Raw genomic sequence first — 21,218 nt, 5'->3', positions numbered from 1 at the left:
AGCATACCTCCAAGCTCTAGTCCTCTCTCCTTCTGCCTGAAGCAGGGGGTTTTATTAGGTTCCTGACAGGGCCTTAATTGACTGCAGGTGCTCTAATTAACCTGTAGCTACCCTCCCTAGTCTACAGGGAACCATGCCTTAATTAGCCTATGGCTTATATATTTTTCCTCTCCCACTGCTCTCTGGCACTCCTGTATCACAATGATAAACTATTCCCCCCCCCCCCCTCCCCGAACCCCTTCCTCATTCACTGCAGAGAATGAACAATGCTTATTTAATAAGTAGCTAGTTAATATTATGTTTTATCCTTGTTGTTTAATGTGTGCTATGCTGTAACGATGCTGTCCTTGGTGGGACACTTCTGAGAGTATCAATTCAGGGCAAATTGCTTATAGCAGGGTACTTACAGCCTAAGGCTGGGGTTTCTCCACTTTTTAGGCACACCAAACCAGCCAGACAGAGAGGACTTTGGGTTTACCCCAGTGGCTAACCACAAGTCATACAAGCAATTCCCTTAGACACTCCAGTTTCCCCACCAGTGCCACTAGTTATGGGAATGAATGGTTATGAAAACCAATACTCCAGTAAAAGAAAAAAAGTTCTCCCAATCCCAAAAGACCAAGCCCCAGACCCAGGTCAATATATAAATCAGATCTTACCCAACAAATTATGCTGTTGCCAATCCTTTAGAATCTAAAATAAAGGTTTATTCATAAAAGGAAAAAATATATAGATGAGAGCTATAGATGAGAGCTAAAATTGGTTAAATGGAATCAATTACATACAGTACTGGCAAAGTTCTTGGTTTAGGCTTGCAGCCATGATATAATAAAATGCAGGTTCAAATCAAGTCTCGGAGTACATCCATAACTGGGATGGGTCATTCAGTCCTTAGTTCAGAGCTTCAGTTTGTAGCAAGGTTCCTCAAGAAGTAAGAAGCAGAATTGAAGACAAGAAGGAGGGGTTTTCAGGGCCTTTTATATTCTCTTCCCATGGAAGGACCCCCTCTTTGTTCTTACTATGGAAAATCACAACAGCAAGATGGAGCTTGGAGTCGCATGGGTAAGTCACATGTCCATGCATGACTCAGTTTGCAGGCTGATGCCATTGTTTACATGTTAGTTTGAACGTTCCCAGGAAAGCTCAGATGTAGATTCACATCTCCCAAAGTCCATTGTCAATTAAGTGTTTCTTGATCGGGCACTTACTGAGAATAGTCCCTTCTCAAGAGGCTGACCAAATACTTCATTGAGGCTATTTAGAATCAAACACATTGAGATACAAGTACATAGCCAATATTCATAATTTCAACTACAAAAATGATACATGCATACAGATAGCATAATCATAACCAGCAAATCATAACCTTTTTATAGACACCTCACATGACAACATTTGTACAATATTTGCTGCAAATATACAACAGTGGTTGCAACAATGATCTATATAGTCACAGTTTATGTCAATAATGTCACACATGCCCACCTTCCCATTATTTCCTGCAAGATATTCAAACTCCATTCTCAATGCAGAATAATTAATTTCCTCAAGGGTTTTCCTATAGCATTCATTACTATAGCATCTTAGTGCTTTCCAAATGTTCATTACATTTCACTACGCTCCTGAAAACAAAGGGGGTAGTATTATCCCCATTTTACAGATGGAGAACTGAGACATAGAGATTAAAATAAAAAAGTATCCACTAATTTTGGATATATCATTTGTGACAGCTAGTGTCAGGCAACTATAAGTATAGGTGGCACTACCAGCTGTCACTGATACAATGGAAACTACAGTACCTACTGTGCACATGCTCTAGAGGGCTGGACAATGGAGTTTTGGCATAAATGCAGTAATGCGCTAAGTTAAAGAAAATAGGCTGATCAGTGTGGATATATGTAACCATTTCAGCAGCAAACTTCAGTCTTGAAACGGTTCAATTCTCTATGTGGTGTGGCTTAAGTCTGTGTGAGGGAGCATCCAAGAGATGTGAAAGCTGCCAATTAGAACAGATTTTTTTGTAGAATTATTAAGATGAGCAGGCGTGTAAGAGGTAAATAAAGGTATTTATCATGCACAAACATTTTAATTTCTAATTCTTTAATATAGGTAGGTAAAAATCACTTCTGACATATTTTTTTCTCCAATCTAAAATTTACAAGAATTCCTATAAGTGATTTACAGACCATACCCACTGGTAGGGACCCAGTGCGTTCCCTTATGGTTCATTTGGCCTGCATACCTGGATAGCTTAACACTGCTATGAACATTTTGTAGGTAAATGGTCTCCCCATGGGGCCCTGTGTCCTCTACCAAGTGGTCCTGGAGAGGATTTGATCACACCCTAAGTCAAACAGACCTGTCACCTCAGCCCCATCCACATAGATGGGGATGGTCAGCTTGGCCAGGCTTAGTTTGCCTGCCCAGCTTTCTTGCCTGCCTGCACATAGCTGCACTCCATGTATGGGCAGCCTCAGCTCATGCTACGTGGACACCCTCATGAAAGCAGGCTACTGGCCCTGGGTGGGGGCAGGATCAGAACCTGGCCCAGACCCTTGGGCAGATCTTAAACAATAAAACAAGCCAGAACCAGCACCCTGGTTTTCCTTTCTCGGGAACAGCAGGTGGCTCGTGCTCTTCTTCCCAGATTCTGCCCTACGTTATCCAGGCTTCCCTACCAGAACCTGCCAGCCCCTCAGCCCTGACTTTCCAGGGCTTTCCTCTGCCAAAGTTGACCCCTTTGTTTCAAGCAGTCTTTCACTATATGCCCGTAAGGCAACCATATAATTCTCCATCAGCTGGACAGCCTCAGCTAATGACTTCTACCCCCAAGTGCCTCTCCTGCAAGGAGTCCATTCCAGTAATGGATGAACATTCCCACTGTGTCTGTTGCCTCTGAGAGGGCCATATTCAGAACAAGTGTACCTTCTGTTAGTAGCTAAAGACCAGACCCTGAAAAAAACAGTAATTGAAACTAAAATTGCTCCTCATGGATGGAGCTTTTCACCTGCATCTGACCCATGCCCAGTGTCTCCCAGGCAATATCAGTCTTGTCCACGGATTTCCATCACCAAGGCCAGTGAATCGAGGAAGAAATCCTCGGACTCCCCATGTAAGACCTCCAAAAAGAGAGCTTTGAGCCCTCACAGTGAGCCCTGAACCAGCCAGAGGAGATCCTCAGCATGTTTGGTCTCCTTGGTATCGATGGCACCCAAGCATGGTACCCACAGATCTCATGGGTCTGGTGTGACAGATACTGATGGCTTGCCTAAAGACCCCATGGGCATAGACACTGAAGCAGCAGTACCATCAGACAGGGAGAGGAGTGGAGACCGTGTCACCTCTGGGAAGACGACATTGGTATGGATGCCCTTGGTATTGGTGACTGCAAGGCAACTATCATCAGACTGCTCAGTGCGGCCAACATCGCCAGCTCTCTCTGTACTGCCGATTTATTACTGGCAACAACTGATGGAACTGATTACTGCAGCACCTCAGGAATTTAGATTCTCTAAAGACCTCATGGTATCTGAGATACTGGAGTCTCCCTATTTGGTACCAGGCACATCTTGAGCACCGCATCAGCACTGGCACTGAGCCATGCACCTCCAATCTCTGCATCAGCTCCACCATTTCCCAGTGGAGAGATGGATAGTGACCAGGAGGTCTTCTCCCATCCATCTCACTATGCTTCCTCCCGCTACCAACCCGGGCCTTCCCAGGTATCCCTTCACGATAGGTCTGGACCTCAACTCCTGTGGTATGACTAATTATGGGCTTTTGCACCACCCCAGTGACCCTATTGGGATCCATGGGCAGCTTATAGGCACATGCCTGCTGGATGTCTAGCATTACGCACCCAGAGACTGCAAGGCATACCCCCTCAGCCACTGTCTCTAGAGCCTCAGAACCTCCTGAGGAGATCCTGGAAGGAGCAGAAGGTTGGACTAGAGTAGGAGGTTACACCACATACCAACATCTCTTCCTCCTCTCTAGATGAGGCAGTAATGCCCCCTCTACCGTTATGGCAGGCGATTTTAAACTCTTCCAAGACCTGACTAAGAGGGTGGCACATACCTTACAAATACCTCTCAAGGAGGTAGAAGACACCATAAGCTGTTGAATATTCTACACACATAGAATCACAGAATCTTAGAATATCAGGGTTGGAAGGGACCTCAGGAGGTCATCTCGTGCAACCCCCTGCTCAAAGCAGGACCGATCCCCAACTAAATCATCCCAGCCAGGGCTTTGTCAAACCTGACCTTAAAAACTTCAAAGGAAGGAGATTCCACCACCTCCCTAGATAACTCATTCCAGTGTTTCACCACTCTCCTAATGAAAAAGTTTTTCCTAATATCCAATCTAAATCTCCCCCACTGCAACTTGAGATCATTACTCCTTGTTCTGTCATCTGCTACCACTGAGAACAGTCTAGAGCCATCCTCTTTGGAACCCCCTTTCAGGTAGTTGAAAGCAGCTATCAAATCCCCCCTCATTCTTCTCTTCCGTAGACTAACCATCCCCAGTTCCCTCAGCCTCTCCTCATAAGTCATGTGTTCCAGTCCCCTAATCATTTTTGTTGCCCTCCGCTGGACTCTTTCCAATTTTTCCACATCCTTCTTGTAGTGTGGGGCCCAAAACTGGACACAGTACTCCAGATGAGGCCTCACCAGTGTCGAATAGAGGGGAACGATCATGTCCCTCGATCTGCTGGCAATGCCCCTGCTTATACATCCCAAAATGCCATTGGCCTTCTTGGCAACAAGGGCACACTGTTGACTCATATCCAGCTTCTCGTCCACTGTAACCCCTAGGTCCTTTTCTGCAGAACTGCTGCCGAGCCATTCGGTCCCTAGTCTGTAGCGGTGCATTGGATTCTTCCGTCCTAAGTGCAGGACTCTGCACTTGTCCTTGTTGAACCTCATCAGATTTCTTTTGGCCCAATGCTCCAATTTGTCTAGGGCCCTCTGTAGCCTATCCCTACCCTCCAGCGTATCTACCTCTCCTCCCAGTTTAGTGTCATCTGCAAACTTGCTGAGGGTGCAATCCACACCATCCTCCAGATCATTTATGAAGATATTGAACAAACCCGGCCCCAGGGCCGACACTTGATACCGGCTGCCAACTAGAGATGGAGCCATTGATCACTACCCGTTGAGCCCGACAATCTAGCCAGCTTTCTATCCACCTTATAGTCCAAGGATAGTCCATATGTAGTCCATCCTCCTCCTCCAGGATAGTGCTCCCCATCAATGAGGTACTTTTGGACATAGCTAAGCTTATATGGCAGTTGCCAGCATCAGCCACACCAACATGCAAACGGGCCAATAAAAATTCATATTTACCTCCTTGGGATATAGAATTTCTTTTTTCACACCCTCTGCCTAATTCCACTGTGACAAATGCAGTGAACTCCTGTGGCCAGCAACATCATTCTAAGTCCATCCCTTATGACAGGGATTGGAAGTGCCTTGACTTATTGGACAAAAGGCCTATTCTTCTGCTACTCTGCAATTTAGAATTGCCAACTACCAGGCCTTAAAAGCAAAATATGATTACATGAACTATACCAAACTTAACATCTTTATTGACCATCTCCTGGGATCGCAATGGGAACAATTTTGAGCCACTATCAACGAAGGGCGATTGGTGGCAAAAACAGTACTCCAGATGACACAGTGGCTTGGTTCATCTCAACAGCGGTTGTGATATGGTGAGCTTCGTGGTTGCATCTTTCAGGCTTCCCAAAGGAGGTGCAACTAACTGTCAAAGACCTCCCCTTCTAAGGCTCTGCATTGTTTTCTGAGAAGACCAACATGTCACGCCACACATTTAAGGACTCCAGAGCCACACTTTGGTCACTGTGGATCTGTACACCCAGACAAAAAAGAAAATTTAGTCCTTAATCTTCTCACAGACTGCATACACCACAGTTCCCACCACAATGCTACTATGAGCCACAGAGAAAGAAATCCAAATTCTAGAGGCACAAACCATTAGGTCCTCAATTTTCATCATCACAGTCTGCCACTTCAGAACATCAGTTTTGACATCCTGGTTGAGGCCCCGAGAGACCACTCCCTTTGACATCAGCTGCCACTTCCCAACCCATTGCATTCCTTTGGATGCCGCCTTGCTTTGTTCTGCCATAACTGGAAACTCATAACATCTGACAGATGGGTTTTGGAGATTATCTCAAATGGGTGTTCGATCCACTTCACCTCTCTTCCTCCCCCTTGTCCTCCTCCAGCACCCCTTCTCACGAGAGACTGTTGTGACAGGAGTTCTTGATAGGGACTCGAGGTAGAGAAGTTTCAGAGTAACAGCCATGTTAGTCTGTATTCGCAAAAAGAAAAGGAGTACTTGTGGCACCTTAGAGACTAACCAATTTATTTGCGCATAAGCTTTCGTGAGCTACAGCTCACTTCATCGGATGCATACTGTGGAAAATACAGAAGATGTTTTTATACACACAAACCTTGAAATAATGGGTGTTTATCACTACAAAAGTTTTTCTCTCCCCCCACCCTCCCCATCACAGGGCCTAATAACATCAGCCACACTATCAAAGGCTCGTTCACCTGCACATCCACCAATGTGATATATGCCATCATGTGCCAGCAATGCCCCTCTGCCATGTACATTGGGCAGACTGGACAGTCTCTATGTAAAAGAATAAATGGACACAAATCAGATGTCAAGAATTATAACATTCAAAAACGAGTCGGGGAACACTTCAATCTCTCTGGTCACTCGATTTCTGATCTCAAAGTGACTATCCTTCAACAAAAAAACTTTGAAAACAGACTCCAACGAGGACTGCTGAATTGGAATTAATTTGCAAATTGGATACAATTAACTTAGGCTTGAATAGAGACTGGGAAGGGTTGAGTCATTATAAAAAGTAACCTATTTCCCATTGTTTAATCCCCTCCCTCCCCCCCCCCCCCCCGTTTCTCAGACGTTCTTGTTAAACCCTGGATTTGTGCTGGAAATGGCCCACCTTGATTATCATACACATTGTAAGGAAAGTGATAACTTTAGATAAGCTATTACCAGCAGGAGAGTAGGGTGGGGGGAGAGAGAACCTTTTGTAGTGATAAACACCCATTTTTTCATGGTTTGTGTGTATAAAAACATCTTCTGTATTTTCCACAGTATGCATCCGATGAAGTGAGCTGTAGCTCACGAAAGCTTGTGCTCAAATAAATTGGTTAGTCTCTAAGGTGCCACAAGTACTCCTTTTCTTTTTGAGGTGGAGAAGGCACTGAGGGCATTTTGCCTGTGCAGCACTAATTAGCCTTGAGGCAGAGCATGAGGAGGGGAAAGCACATGGGCAGGCCGAACAGACACTGCTACCAAAGATCTCCGATCAGAAGCGCAGGGTCGCATATACACCAACAGTGGAGCACCCATAGGGGGACACATGTTGAAGAACCATCATTACTGCACAAGGTGAGTAACTTCGTTTCGCCCTAGCCACCTCCCAATTGACCTGCACTCTACCCTTCTCCCCCCATCCCCCCAAGCCTGACATCTACTGCAGGTATAGCAGGGTGGGGCTGACTGAGCCCACAGTAACTCAACCTCTTGCTGGCTACTGTGGGGTTTGTATACCTTCTCCCAGTGACCATGTCAGGGCTTGTCATCTTGAGCTTTGAAAACTCCACTCCATTCCTGAAGCAGTTCATTTAAAGAAATGGGAAGAGTAAGACTGACAGAGAGGAAGGGACATCTGGTGGCAATTAAGCTGAAGAGCAGTTTAAGGAGAAAGGGAAAAATACAAAAGCAGATGAGAGCAAATAAGTGTGTAGATTTATTGGGAGTGACTCTAAATGATGGAAAAAGGAATAATGAGACCTGTCAGTATATCACTACACAAGTACCTTAAAAGTAGAGGTCGAACAAGTTAGCTGGAGATTCAACTAAAAGAATAGAATAAGATTCCATGAAAAATAAAAGGACATAATGAATATTAAAGCAGTTGTCTTTTATATGTTAACAATTAGTAGATTAGTTAGTAGATTAAAAATGTAAGTAACCCAAACCCCATCCTTCTCCTAAATCATGTCTCCAGCAGGCACAAAGGAATAGAATGAGCTCCATCTCAAATGTTTTTATGGCCAGGTTGGGAAACTGTGGGAGTTTTGCTGAGACTTTATTTGGACCATTGTGAGTGCTATACAGGGAAAAGAGCTAGTCTGTCAGAGTCTGGAAAGAGACCTGTCAGCAGCTTGAGATAACATCAACTGCCAGGCTTTTTGTCTTGTAAAATATAAACTCTTAATGACAGTTTTTGAAGATTGTCTTTTTCCTTAAACATAAATAATTATTTTATTCCCATTAGCTCATTGCCATTTGCTGTTGCCTCATCTATCTTATCAATAGGTACAAATGTTCTTTGATGTTGGGGTTAACATTCATACCTATAGTACCAGATACACATCCACATGTAAAATCCACAGTGTATCTTACTCTGTCTTTTAGTTCGCTGGATAAGCTTAGTGTAAGATAAAACTTATTAATACTACATTCAGTACTGCTCAGAAGCTCATGCGCACACACATAAGTACAACTTATCATGCATCCCCATTTATACTCAGATGCATTAACACACACACTTACATGCATACGCCCATATACAAAAAACCTGTTTATACTCTGACAATAATATAACACAGCAAGCAGTTATCTGCATACATATACGGGAACATACATATACGGGAACATACATATACATGCACCAATCCCTATACTTAAAGGCATCCAACACCTGGGGATTCACATGAATAGAATTACAGACACACATGCACAGCCATGTCACACATGAAAATTTATGCACAAGCACAAAAACATGGCTGGCCACTCAGAAACAAGTATGGAAAGAGACATGGATATATATGGTCACGTAGGCATAGCTATATGCACAGAGACAGATAGCCTTATGCCCTTATATGCATGTAGACAGACACCATGCACAGATGTCCATTCAAGTCCATGCATGTATGGAAATGGATGCAGACACATGCTCATTCATGAACACATGTGAACAGATACACACAGAGATGTGTCCATGCACACACATACTCTGAGGCACAGGTATGCATACACTAGGTAGGGTTGCGAACTGTGAAGCTATTCAGGAAGATTTTTTTTTTCGTCCATGAAGTAATGTCATTTCTTAAAATCTCCTATTAAAATCTCCCAGATTGCTTTCAGTAGTCACTGGGAGATCGATGCAGATTCCGAAAGACTCCAGGCCAATCCTGGAGGGTTGGCAACCCTAAATGGATGGATGGAGTCGCACGTTCATTCACAGACATTGATGCAGCACAAATACGCAAATACCCTCCTCCGTCAATCACCCCTGAGCCCCGCCCCGCCGCTGCGCGCGTGGAACTTGCCTCTCTCCGGTCTTTGCTGTCACGTGTTTCTTTGCGCCGCGTTACCAGGGTGAAGCCACAATCGCTGCCCCGCTAGCTGGGAGGCGCAGCCGTACTTGCTTGGCTCGCGTCATCCAATGGGAGCCGACGTTGGGACGCGCTCATCCATTACGGTGCGAGAGCTGGGTCTGTGGCGAAGGTGGGTTGAGCGGTGGCTGCTGCGGTAGTGGCAGGGGCAGGTGCGTTGGGGAGGGGACGCGGCGCGGCGGTTGTCGGGTTCGGCTGCTGGGGAGCAGCTCGTCTTCCCCGCCAAGGAGGCGGCGCGGGGGCTTGGCCGGGGCAGCGCCTGTCCGCCGTTGGGGGTCTCCGGTCTCTCTGGTGCAGCTGTGGGCGCTGCCGATCGAGGCTGGGGGTGAGGCTGGGCTGGTACCGCGGGAGCCGGTCGGGGCGGGCGGTTTATCCGTAGTCCTGGGGGAGGGGGTGGTTCTGCGGCTCCCTGTCCTTATGGGGGTGGCGACCCTTCACCGCTGCCCTCGCCCTGCGGCCGGCTCCTCCCATCGGCTGCCTGTGGGGCTGCTGGGCACAAGTGTAACCCGCGGGCACCGGAGTCTGGGTCTGTCTCCTGGGTCTTAGGCCTGCAGCCGCTGACCTATGAGGGCCCCTTGGGGGAGCAGCGCTGTTTGGCGTAGCCTGGCCCCTCCCTACTCATGTGCCTGTTTCCATCTCAACTTGCCCTCCACCTAGCCGTGGTGCCGCCCTCTCGCCCATAAATATCTTTGTCCCTCAGCGTTGGCTTCCGTGATGCCTTTTGTGCACCTCAATGTCTTTCCTGCACAGATCGACAAAGCCATCACCCTCCCCTGTTCAGATCCCTTCTTAAGACACCCGTTTACCATGATGTCTACAAGAAACTAAGCGTCTAATTAGGAGCAAACTGTGGTTCTTGTCTTTGGTTGGACTGTGCTTAGCCTCAGCTTTTCTCCTCCCAAAGGCTTCTTAGTTGCTAAAGGGTAGTTTACCTCCTCTTGGGATAGCTCCCAGCAATAACCTCTAAGTATAGCTAAAAGCTCCAAATTAGCTTGACTAAAAAGAAAGTTTATTAAACTTAGATGATGAACTACAGAAAGTAATAAATGGAAAACTTCATAGTGCAGTTGAAGATCACCTCTGTACTATGCTGGGTTGGTAGAAAGACTCTTTGCTGCAAGTAGTACCTAAGAAGACAATTCTGAGTTTGAACTGGTTCCTCATTCTTTTGTACTTTTTTCTCTTGCCCAGCCCTAGGTGGGTCTCCTTTCTCTTAATCTGACAACGTTTAGTTGGTAGATCTCAGTTACCTCCCTTTGGTAACTCTGGCTAGTTTGTCTGACTGCTTGAGGTTGATCAAATGTTCTTCCTAGCCTTCTGAGTTATTTTAGTCTATCTCAGGGGTGGGCAAACTTTTTGGCCCAAGGGCCATATCAGGGAATAGAAATTGTATGGCGGGCCATGAATGCTCACAAAATTGGGGTTGGGGTGTGGCCTCTGGGGTGGGGCTGGGGGGTTTGGAGGGCAGGAGGGGGACCAGGGCTGAGGAAGGGGTGCAGGTTCCAGCTAGGGGTGTGGGCTCTGGAGATGAGAGGTTTGGGGTGCAGGAGGATGCTTCAGGCTGGGATTGAGGGGTTTGGAGAGCGGGACAGGGGTTGGGGCATAGGGAGAGACTCAGGGGGTGCAGGCTCCGAGCAGCACTTACCTCAAGCGGTTCCCGGAAGCAGTGGCATGTCCCTGCTCTGGCTCCTATGTGGAGGCGTGGCCAGGCATCTCTGCATGCTGCCTCATCTGCAGGCACCACCCCTGCAGCTCCCATTAGAGCGTGTAGGAGCTGGAGCGGGGCCATGTCGCAGCTTCCAGGATTTGGCCCACAGGCCGTAGTTTGCCCACCGCGATCTGTCTTCTTTCTGTCTCCATTTCCAGCCTAAGATATTCTTTCAAACTGGGTTCTCCTTCTCTTTATATATAATGGTAAGTGAAGAGTCTACAAGCCAACTCATGCTTACAGCACTCAGGAGGTTTTTGTAAATATGTAATTTGGCCTGCAAAATCTTTATTACTGGTGATTATATGGGAGAGAAAACAAGAACTGACTGTTGCAGCCTAAACTTGAGTGCAGGCCTGGCAGTTAGTAGATTATTTCTTTACTTGTGAACTGTGCAAATTTGATATGGAGTTACCAAGAGACAATAAACTTAAGCCTTTTTTTTTAAATGTACTGCAGTTCTGAAGAGTGACAGAAAAAAGTGAGATTTGCTTGTTCTGATATTTGATCTTAACTTTTGTGAGGTAGTATGTTCCGTTAGGTAGGGCATAGGACTTGGAGTCTAGGTGGCCTGGGTTCTGTTCCTAGCTCCAATACTAACTTGCTTTTTGATCTTGGGTTAGTTATTTACCTTTTTAAAGATGGGAGGAAAGATTTGTCAAGAAGTTATCTAATTAAATTTTTTTGTAAAGCATTTTAAGATCTGCTGATGAACAGTGGTAAGTACTATTTTGATTTAAAAAAACATGGATTCTAACACCAACGTTTCACTCTTTGTCTTGAATATTGTTAATTTACCAAGGTCACCTAGAACTTGTACAAGACTTAGGGTAGGACTTACATTTCTTTTTTCTCAAAGGTTTAGTCATAATGGAGGTTTTTGGTGAAGTCCTTGCTCTGAAGTAAAAACAAAACTACCATTGACGTCAGTGGAGTCAGGATTTTACCTTCAGTCTTGAAATAAAAAAGTGTAACGTTACTACATTTTATTGATGAAACAATAAATATATATAAGAAACTTGTGTTTAGAATTTTTTCAATACACTGGTAATAATAGAAGACACTTGTCATTGACTGTTTGATTTGCACAGTGAGTAAGATAGGGCTACATAGTGAATTAGACCTGGGTCTTGTGGATGTGTGCCTTAATTTTGGCTGAAATCAGTTTGCGTTTACTGTGATGTTACTAAGTGCACAGTTGAGTCCTCCACAGAGTGGACAATAAGGGTAGTGAGATAGGAGTGTTTAGTGAATGAAGCAGAGCTACATTTTGCAAACACTGAAAATAATATTGAACAGTTGCCTCATATGTTGAATGGCACCCAGCTTATACCAGGGAGAGTTCTCTTTTCAATATAATAATAGAGTATGTTGTAATGCATGTATTCATAGGAAGCAGAGTTGAGAATTTGTAGACAGTCTTAACTTTTCTACTTCCAAACTTTTTTGAGGGCTTCGCTTTTCCACATGTACAAAAGTACACATTAAAAAAATGTTTAACATTTTTTTGTCTGAGTGTTGATGGAGGAAAATTCAGTCACGGTCTCAAAGGAGTTTACTGTCCAAATAGACAATGCAGTGCAAACATATATTACACAAGGAGACCATAAGATGAACCTATAACAAAGTGGTGAAGATTTGAAAAGTATATAAATGTCACATGTCTTGTTAAGGAGGATAACTTCACACAAGTCTTCCGGAAGGTTTTGGTGGAAGTGAAGACAGACTAAACTTCAAGCCCTGGTGTCAGTTTTTAGCTATATAATTTTGCCTGATTTCCAGCGTAGGCATTCTGGTGCTTTTTAATAAAGTGTATTTAAGTATTCCCACTCTCTTCCTGAAGTGGTCTTCCCCAATCATATTAAGGGAGAGGAAAAGGAAGCTAAGTGCTTTAGATCTAAGTTATGCTCACCTGCTAGCTGAAGCAGAAAACATGGCACTGAATACTGACTCTACTTGGAGACTGAATGCACTCACTTTATTTGGTATTTTCTGACTGTCTACCTGCATTCATTCCATCAGGATGAAAGAGCTGAACTGTGTATGGCAATATAGCCCCCTTATTTTTATACCATTCAAGCGGTGTGGGTGAGAAATTGAGATTTGGATTCACTGACTTGCAGAGGAGAAATGAAGTTTCTTATGGAATTGAAGAGACAAATGAATTAGAAACGAAAGTGAAATGCATAATTTGATCTGGCAGACACTAAACTTTATTATTCAGTTAACAGAGTATGCTCTGTTTTTTGCCCAGCCCTTGTGTAAGGATGCCTTAGAAAAAGAACCATGGAGAAATATATTAAAGTGCAGAAGATTGGCGAAGGATCCTTTGGAAAAGCAATTCTGGTCAAAGCTAAAGAAAATAGCAGACAGTATGTTGTTAAGGAGATAAACATTTCTAAGGTGAGTGGTTTTATTAAGTAACTGTGTGTTTTGTTTTGTTTCTTTTTTGTAGTCCTCCTCTCGAAAACAGTGTCTATTCTTTTTTCCTTTTTCTTTTTTAAGATGTCCAATAAAGAGAGAGAAGAATCAAGGAGAGAAGTTGCTGTATTGGCAAACATGAAACATCCAAATATTGTCCTGTATCGGGAATCATTTGAAGGTAAGATTCAAAACTACATAATGGAACCTGAACTAGTGGATGTACAGTAATATTAAAATACAAGTGATGGTCCATGTATTTTTTTTAAAACTTGTACATGATATGAAAAATAAATCTTCCCAATATTTTCCCCTCATCTCCTTATCTCAGTTCCTTCTGGTCTGTAATTTTGTAATCCACCGCTTCACAGAAATAACCAAACCAAAACACCACCACACGTTTGTTTCAGCTCCTTCCCTTTTTTGGATAAGGTTTAATGTAAGTGAAAAGTTCATGAGTTCTTGTTCCTGCTTGGAAGGTCCAACCAGATTTTTTTCTTCCAATATATATGTCTATCCTAAGCTCTACATTCTTGTACTCAAACTAAAGTCAAATATGACTGACCCAGCTGACTGACCTGAGAATGGATTTCTTGTAGGCATAGGACAGTAAGCTACCCCATACCATCACCACAAAGCTTGAAAGATGCATGAAGCATGTAGCTTGCCCTGATGGATTTTGATTGATTTGGGAACGACTTTCAAAACCAAGGATCCTCATGGAAGGCGTGAATATCAGCTGGCTTGGAAAGATGGAAGGGGTTGGTGATTAGCTATTTTAGAGCACTGCCATAATGGGTATCACAGGAATAAGCAGACCAGTTAAGGAGCCAAACATGCTATTTGTGAAACAGTGTTTGAAAGTAGCTGAGAATATGAACATAACCTATGTGCACAGCTGGGGTTCCCCGTGATTTAAACAGAATAATCAGACATTCCTTGTGATTGTTTGCTTTGTATGTTCATTTATTTTGTAACTGTAAAAGTACATTTCCATGCAACAATAACTTCATTGAAACGTAGGGCTGGAAGGGACCTTGAGAGGTCATCTAGTCCAGCCACCTGTGCTGTGACAGGGCCAAGTATACCTACACCATCCCCGGCAGATGTTCTAACCTGTTCTTAAAAGCCTCCAGTGATGGGAATTCCACAACCTCCCTTGGAAGTCTATTCTAGTGCTTAACTGTCCTTATAGTTACAATGTTTTTCATAATATTTGACCTAAATCTCCCTTTGTGCAGATTTAAGGTGATTGCTTCTTGTCCTACCTTCAGTGGACATGGAGAACAATTGATCACTGTCTTCATTGTAACAGCCCTTGTCATATTTGAAGACTGTATTAACAGGTCCTCTCCTCAGTCTTAATTTCTCAAGACTAAACATGCCCAGTTTAACTCTTCCTCAGGTCAGTTTTTCTAAACCTCTTGTCACTTTTATTGCTCTTCTCTGGACACACTCCAGTGTGTGCACATCCTTCTTAAAGTGAAGTGCCTGGAGCTAGACATAATACTGCAGATAAGGCTTCAGCAGTGCTGAGTAGAGTGGGACAATTACCTCCCATTTCTTATGCACGACCCTCCTGTTAATACAGCTTTGAGAGATCTCCAGGTTACACCCTAGCAAGAGTGGGTATTGCCTGTGGTGGTTGGTGTTGGCCTGCTAACACAACCATCCTGTCAGTTACTCAAGCACAGTCCTCCTGGCTATACCAGCCCTTTCTTTGCCCTGCAGCTTAACAAGAACAGCACCTGAGTCTGCTGGAAGCATTCCCCTGTTATGTCATGCTCAACACTGGCTACGCACAGAAATCCCAGATCCCCTGCTCCCAGAGGAACAGCGTAACCTAGTTTACCTGAGTAGCTCGGGCAGCCCCTGGACTAGCCACACCTGCTGCTGCTGGGGCAGTCTTGAGCCACCAAACCTCCCACCCCACCAGCAGCAGCAGGAGTTTGGGTGTGGGAGGGTGCTCAAGGCTCGGCAGGGGGTTGGGGTGCGGGAGGGGTGAGGGCTCTGGGCAGCACTTACCTCGGGGGGCTCCCCAGAAGCAGTGACATGTCTCTCCCTCAGTTCCTAGGCGGAGGTGCGGCTGGGCAGCTCTGTGCGGAGCCTTCGCCCACAGGCGCCGCCCCCACAACTCCCTTTGGCCACAGTTCCTGGCCAATGGGAGTTGCGGAGCCTGTGCTCGGGGTGGTGACATCGCATGGAGCCCCCTGGCTGTGCCTCCGCCTAGGAGCCAAGGGACATGTCACTGCTACCAAGGAGCTGTGCAGAGCCAGGTAGGGAGCCTGCCAGCCCTGCCAACCCCCGCACATTCCCCAACAATAGTGGGGGTACTGGGCTGCCCACTCCCATAAAAGCATGCAAGATTTAGTCAGAGGTATCTGGTACAAGTCATGGACAGGTTACAGGCCGTGAATTTTTGTTTACTGCCTGTGACCTGTTCATGACTTTTTTACTAAAAATACCCATGATTGAAACATAGCCTTATGAACATTTACAGTAGAACAAAATCAGGTTTATTGAAGAAAGAATAGATATTCCACTAATAACAAGAGAGTGATGGTTACAATACAAAGGAAAATCATAAAAAATGTAAACTAGTGCCTACATTTATTAATAGTTAACTTTCCTATTTAATAAAGTAGGTTTTCCCCTTCAAATTTCAGTCTGTTGCTGAGGTGGCTGGCTTTATAGGAGCCACAATCCAACTTTTCATGCAAACATTTTGCTCAACAAGATGACTCCTCATGTGAATAGATTGAGTGCCTTTTCCCACCCTGTGTTATATAGAAGCAATAGTCTGTCTTTATTCATAGGCAGGGTGATCCCCTGTCTGTTATAATTCTTTGCAGTTGTGTTTGATGAGGCAGTGGTAGAAAACTGCATTACATCGCCGGCTTGACCAAGGAGGAGTGACAACTGTCTCCTGCATGAATAGGTTGTCACCAAATAATATAACTCCCTGGTGACTCCTTTTAATGTTAAGATCATAAGTGCATAAATATTATCTGTATACACATCACACCATGATTATGAACAGTTTTTATTGCCAGTTTTCAATAGAAACCGTACGTGTTTCCCTTTATGGATACCCTGTAAGCAACACATGTGTTGTAGTGAGTTATCAGGTCTGAGGCGAGAGCTGTTTGCAAAGAACAGGGGACCCTTTGCCAAGGGGACTTTGTGTTACTGCACTCCAGAATATTAGTCTTTTTTGCAATCACATTGTTGGCTCAAATTGTGATTTTCTGTAACCCCAGATCCTTTCCTGCAGTACGACTGCCTACTGAGTTATTTGCCATTTTGTAGTTGTGCATTTGATTTTTCTTTCCTAAGTGTAGTACTTTCCACTTGTCTTTATTGACTCTCATTTAGGAAGATAACTTGAGGTACTCTGTTTGCAGAAATGTTATTTTATAATCTTTTATAGCAGTACTAAGAAAACAGACTGGTCATCCATGAAATAATTATTTAATCCACAGTAACAAGACACTGTGCTACATCTTTCTAGTTGAAACCTCTTGATTACACATATTGAAATGATTTGAGGGAATCAAACAATTTATTTAAGGGACCCCTCTGCACAGTGGTGGTAACTCCAATTTCTTTTCAGGATGAGACCCTAATTGATTATAATAGTTTATATTGAGCCTACCGCTTGGGATAGGTGACTAAATTCAAATGAACGTCAAACAAATTTAAATGAAATCCAGTATTGCTTAAACTACTTCCATCTTGGAATGTTTTAAAAACCATTTGGTAATCTATACTGGGAAATAATTGCTAACCTATATTCGTTGAACCTTTTTTTGAAGAAGTATGGTGAAACATGATTTTGTAGAGGGAAAGTGGAAATTCTAGAATGCTTGTCCTGAGCAGTATTGGATTGTGTGTATGTGCTTGCAATACTCTGATGTTTTGTGCCAAATTTGTGGGTATCGTTGTTAGTTGAATACACAACTTTAATAGCACATTTCGCTAAGTACTCATGAAGTATTAGAAAGTTTTTGAATATGCTCGTAATTTCTGGCCTAATAACTTCCTGCTGCTTTAATCTTTTTTTATTGTACAGTAACTTAAATACTGCATCAGGGTCAGAATCATGACATTTTATTGTATGTCTTAATTCTGTAGTTGTACAGTGTGTGAATGTATGTAAAGCATTGCATTTCATGGTCTCAAGCTTCTTGAAGAATTATCTCCATACATGATTTTTTTTTTTTATTATTTTTGTTCTTCTACCCGTCACTGAAATGGAATGACACACTGGGATGGCCCAGTGGCCCCTGACATCATATTGAAGTGTTGGTTTACGTGATATGGAGGGAAGAATGCCTCCTACTGAATCATCAATGCCAAATATGGAAACTGCAATATAAGCAGTTTGCCAGAAGCTTGGCAAATAAATAATTGATAACTATTTATTTCTTCACTTGTAGATTTAGTCTTTTCATTTACTGTGTCTTTGCTGTGGCATATACAAAAAGAAATTTCATATGTTAAGATTTTCAGAAAGCTTTTACATCTATATTTGTCATGAAACATTGAAATATCTCTTGTTTTTACAGAAAATGGCTCTCTCTATATAGTGATGGATTACTGTGAAGGAGGGGACCTGTTTAGACGAATAAATGCTCAGAAAGGCATCTTGTTCTCAGAGGATCAGGTAGTGGGAATTGTGGGCTGTAATTTACATTATACAGTTTCTGAGCACAAGAACCCTTAAATTGAGTAGCTTTGGATCAGATTGGTGAATATGGTTATTTTAATCTAGATGAAAGCCTGATTGGTATAGCTATAGAGTGCTAAGAACTTCATACTACTTGGAACATAGACCAAAATTATTAATGGAACTACAATAAAAGATGCATCTGACGAAGTGGGTTATAGCCCACGGAAGCTTACGCCCAAATAAATTTGTTAGTCTCTAAGGTGCCACAAGGATTCCTCGTTGTTTTTGCTGATACAGACTAACACAGCTACCTCTGAAACCATACAATAAAGGAGACATTCTAGGTGAACCAAACATTAATTCTGTTGGATTTTATGGCTCAAGATTTTTCTCTTGCATATTTTGATTTTTTTTTTTTTTTGGGGCTGGTATTATGTTAAGGTAACTTGTTGGGCTTCTGATACGCATTTTGTTACTTTAATGAAATCAAGGATACAAAACCAGGCTTTAAGGTTTACATTGTATTAAATCCATTAACTCAAAAGTTCTTCAAAATGAAAAATTTCAGTCTTGGAAATGTGTAAACGGGATCTTTTTCTTCATGTAGTCATACGCTTGGACGTTCGTTAGTCGAGGAGTTGTGAAGTCTCTGAGGATTTTGTCTTCATGCTAAAAATAAGCAGAGAAGAGAATCTGGCAATATTCTTGGTTGGCACGGGTTGGGAATACATTGGGCTTTTGCTGGCAGTATATAGAGAGAGGCAGAGATGAAAAAAATTGCATGTGAGAAAAATACTTCTCTTCTAAATCGTTACCAGTTAATTAGGAACTACTACTAGGAGAGATGCTAAATGTAGAGGTGAAAGTTATAGTAGAACTAAAGTACAATACTGAAGTCTATATATATTGGTAATTTGAAAAGATGAAGAGCTTAACTCAGTACTTTTAATTTTTTTTTTTTTAAGGATGGAAAAACTTTTTTTTTGTAAACTTGGAAAAGCCATGAAATGAGAACTATGAAACTCATTTTGGCTTGCTCGGAATCAGTCTCCTAATTTTATGCCACTTTGTCACTTCTGTAATTAAGATCAGATTTTTTTTAATAAAAGTGTGAAGAATAGCATAATTGATAAAAGTATAGATGCTAGTAGGAGAGCTTTAACTTTTTTATGTTTAATTTCTTAATGGACTATAAGAAGACACTTTGTTTTGATCTGCCGTTGAGATGCTGTGTTGTTGTAACTGAGGGGTATTTCCCCCAAAAAAGTAGAATTTAAAGGATGCAAGGCCACGTTCTAAAAAGTTTATAACTCAATTATATGTGCATATACAGCTTTATCATAACTTTTAAAGATAGTAAACTGTCTAGATCAGTAAAACTTGAATAAGGTTAATCCTTGTTTTATTTTTAATAGACTTTAAAACTGTGTGTGGGTGTATAAATAAAAATAGGACACTAAGTCTATCTTTCTCTTTCCATTCTAGATAATGGATTGGTTTGTACAAATTTGTTTAGCACTAAAACATGTACATGACAGAAAAATTTTGCATCGAGATATAAAGTCACAGGTATGCTGGATGGTATCTTCAACTTGAATTACAGTAGAGTGATGATACTTTATTTTTATTTGATTTGATTGATTGATTTGTTATCTCCCAACTGGGGAAGGGAAATAACCTGGTCTTAGGTAAAACTACCCAACTCCCATTGACTACAGTGGGCCTTGAATCAGACCCTGCTGTCTGCTGCCCAAGATGTGCTGCACAAGTGAACACAAACAGAATGCCACCTAGATGGGACACAGGCTACCTGTGTACCATCTATTTTTAAAAATAAATATATAAAACATTCCTGTGGTAGTTTGGCTAAATCCCTGGTTACATAACTTTTTAAAAAAAAATTTCATTTTGGAATTTTATATTAAATACTAAGATAACAACCAATAGCACCCGCTCAATGAAGATTTTTGGACTGGATTTTAGTTTTGAGTTATTTATGACCTTGTTTTTTACAATCAAGAAAAAGACTTTTTCATGCTTGGGTTGTTTGGGTTCTTCTGCTCTACCAATACAGCTGCAATGGGACACTGTTACTACATGGCTTCTATTTGCATAGACAGGACCTTAGTATAGTTTCATAAATGTTAGGTACATAGGCTCTACAAAATGAAGAAGGAAACATCTTTAAAGTCTAGTGTACTGTGGGTTACGAAACCACCGCCAACACAGTATCCATGCATGTTTTATTTTTTCTCCCTGTTCCCTTCCAGTTTATGCTGGTAAATACTAAAATTTTATCAGTTTCCTGCTTTCTGAATCTTTCAGAGCAGGATACCTGTATATTTCTAGCCCTGCCTGCTTACAGGAACAGAGCAGGCAGAGAAAGGAAAGCATCACAAGGATGAAAACATCGGTCATAAAAAGACTGAGGCCTGGTCTACACTGCCACTTAAGTCAATGTAATTTATATTGCTCAGGGGTATGGAAAAAATCACCGCAGTGTCTGTGCTATGCTTTCCCACTGACTTAGTTTCCGCCTCTTGGGGAGGTGGAGTGCTGAAGTCAACAAGAGAGCGCTCTGCCATCAACCTACCACTTCTTCACCAGACCTGCTAAACTGACGCCTCTTCATTGATTGCAGTGGCGCCGATTTAGCATGTCTTTGTAGACAAGGTCTAAAAGACATTTGCTTATCCCCTGACTTGGTGGTATTTGGAGAGTACAGTCGATAGAACTGAAATGTCCTGACTCTCTCTGGTGATACAGTGAGGCAGATGCTTAATATTAGGCAACACTTCAAACCAGCTACCCCCCAAGTCAAGTAATAGGCATTTATACAAAGATGTAAATGGTGTAGTGGTGGGTTGTTTTTTTTGTTTGTTTTTATTATTTATAGTCTACCCTAATGGATTGCAAACCACTGGAACAGTGTAAAGTTTCAGTG

General features: G+C 42.7%; 1 protein-coding gene across 5 annotated transcripts in view; it reads left to right on the top strand.

Moving 5' to 3' along the window:
- The window catches only part of NEK1 (NIMA related kinase 1), a 145,082-nt gene that overhangs the window by 3,192 nt on the left and 120,672 nt on the right, over nt 1-21,218 (top strand). For 3 of the 5 annotated variants that reach the window (XM_077815446.1, XM_077815445.1, XM_077815448.1), the window contains exons 1-5: nt 9,570-9,585; nt 13,436-13,584; nt 13,687-13,783; nt 18,171-18,268; nt 19,760-19,843. In XM_077815446.1, the coding sequence (XP_077671572.1) occupies nt 13,468-13,584; nt 13,687-13,783; nt 18,171-18,268; nt 19,760-19,843 (396 nt within the window). In that variant the 5' untranslated portion in view covers nt 9,570-9,585; nt 13,436-13,467. Of the gene's footprint in view, nt 1-9,569; nt 9,586-13,435; nt 13,585-13,686; nt 13,784-18,170; nt 18,269-19,759; nt 19,844-21,218 lie in introns of those variants that run through there. The other 2 variants (XM_077815444.1, XM_077815447.1) reach the window with 2 other exon arrangements.

The sequence above is a fragment of the Eretmochelys imbricata genome, chromosome 4 (assembly GCF_965152235.1).
Source record: "Eretmochelys imbricata isolate rEreImb1 chromosome 4, rEreImb1.hap1, whole genome shotgun sequence".
NCBI classification, from domain to species: Eukaryota; Metazoa; Chordata; order Testudines; family Cheloniidae; genus Eretmochelys; species Eretmochelys imbricata.
Note: the sequence above shows the minus strand (reverse complement) of the source record. Positions and strands in the feature narration are given on the sequence as shown.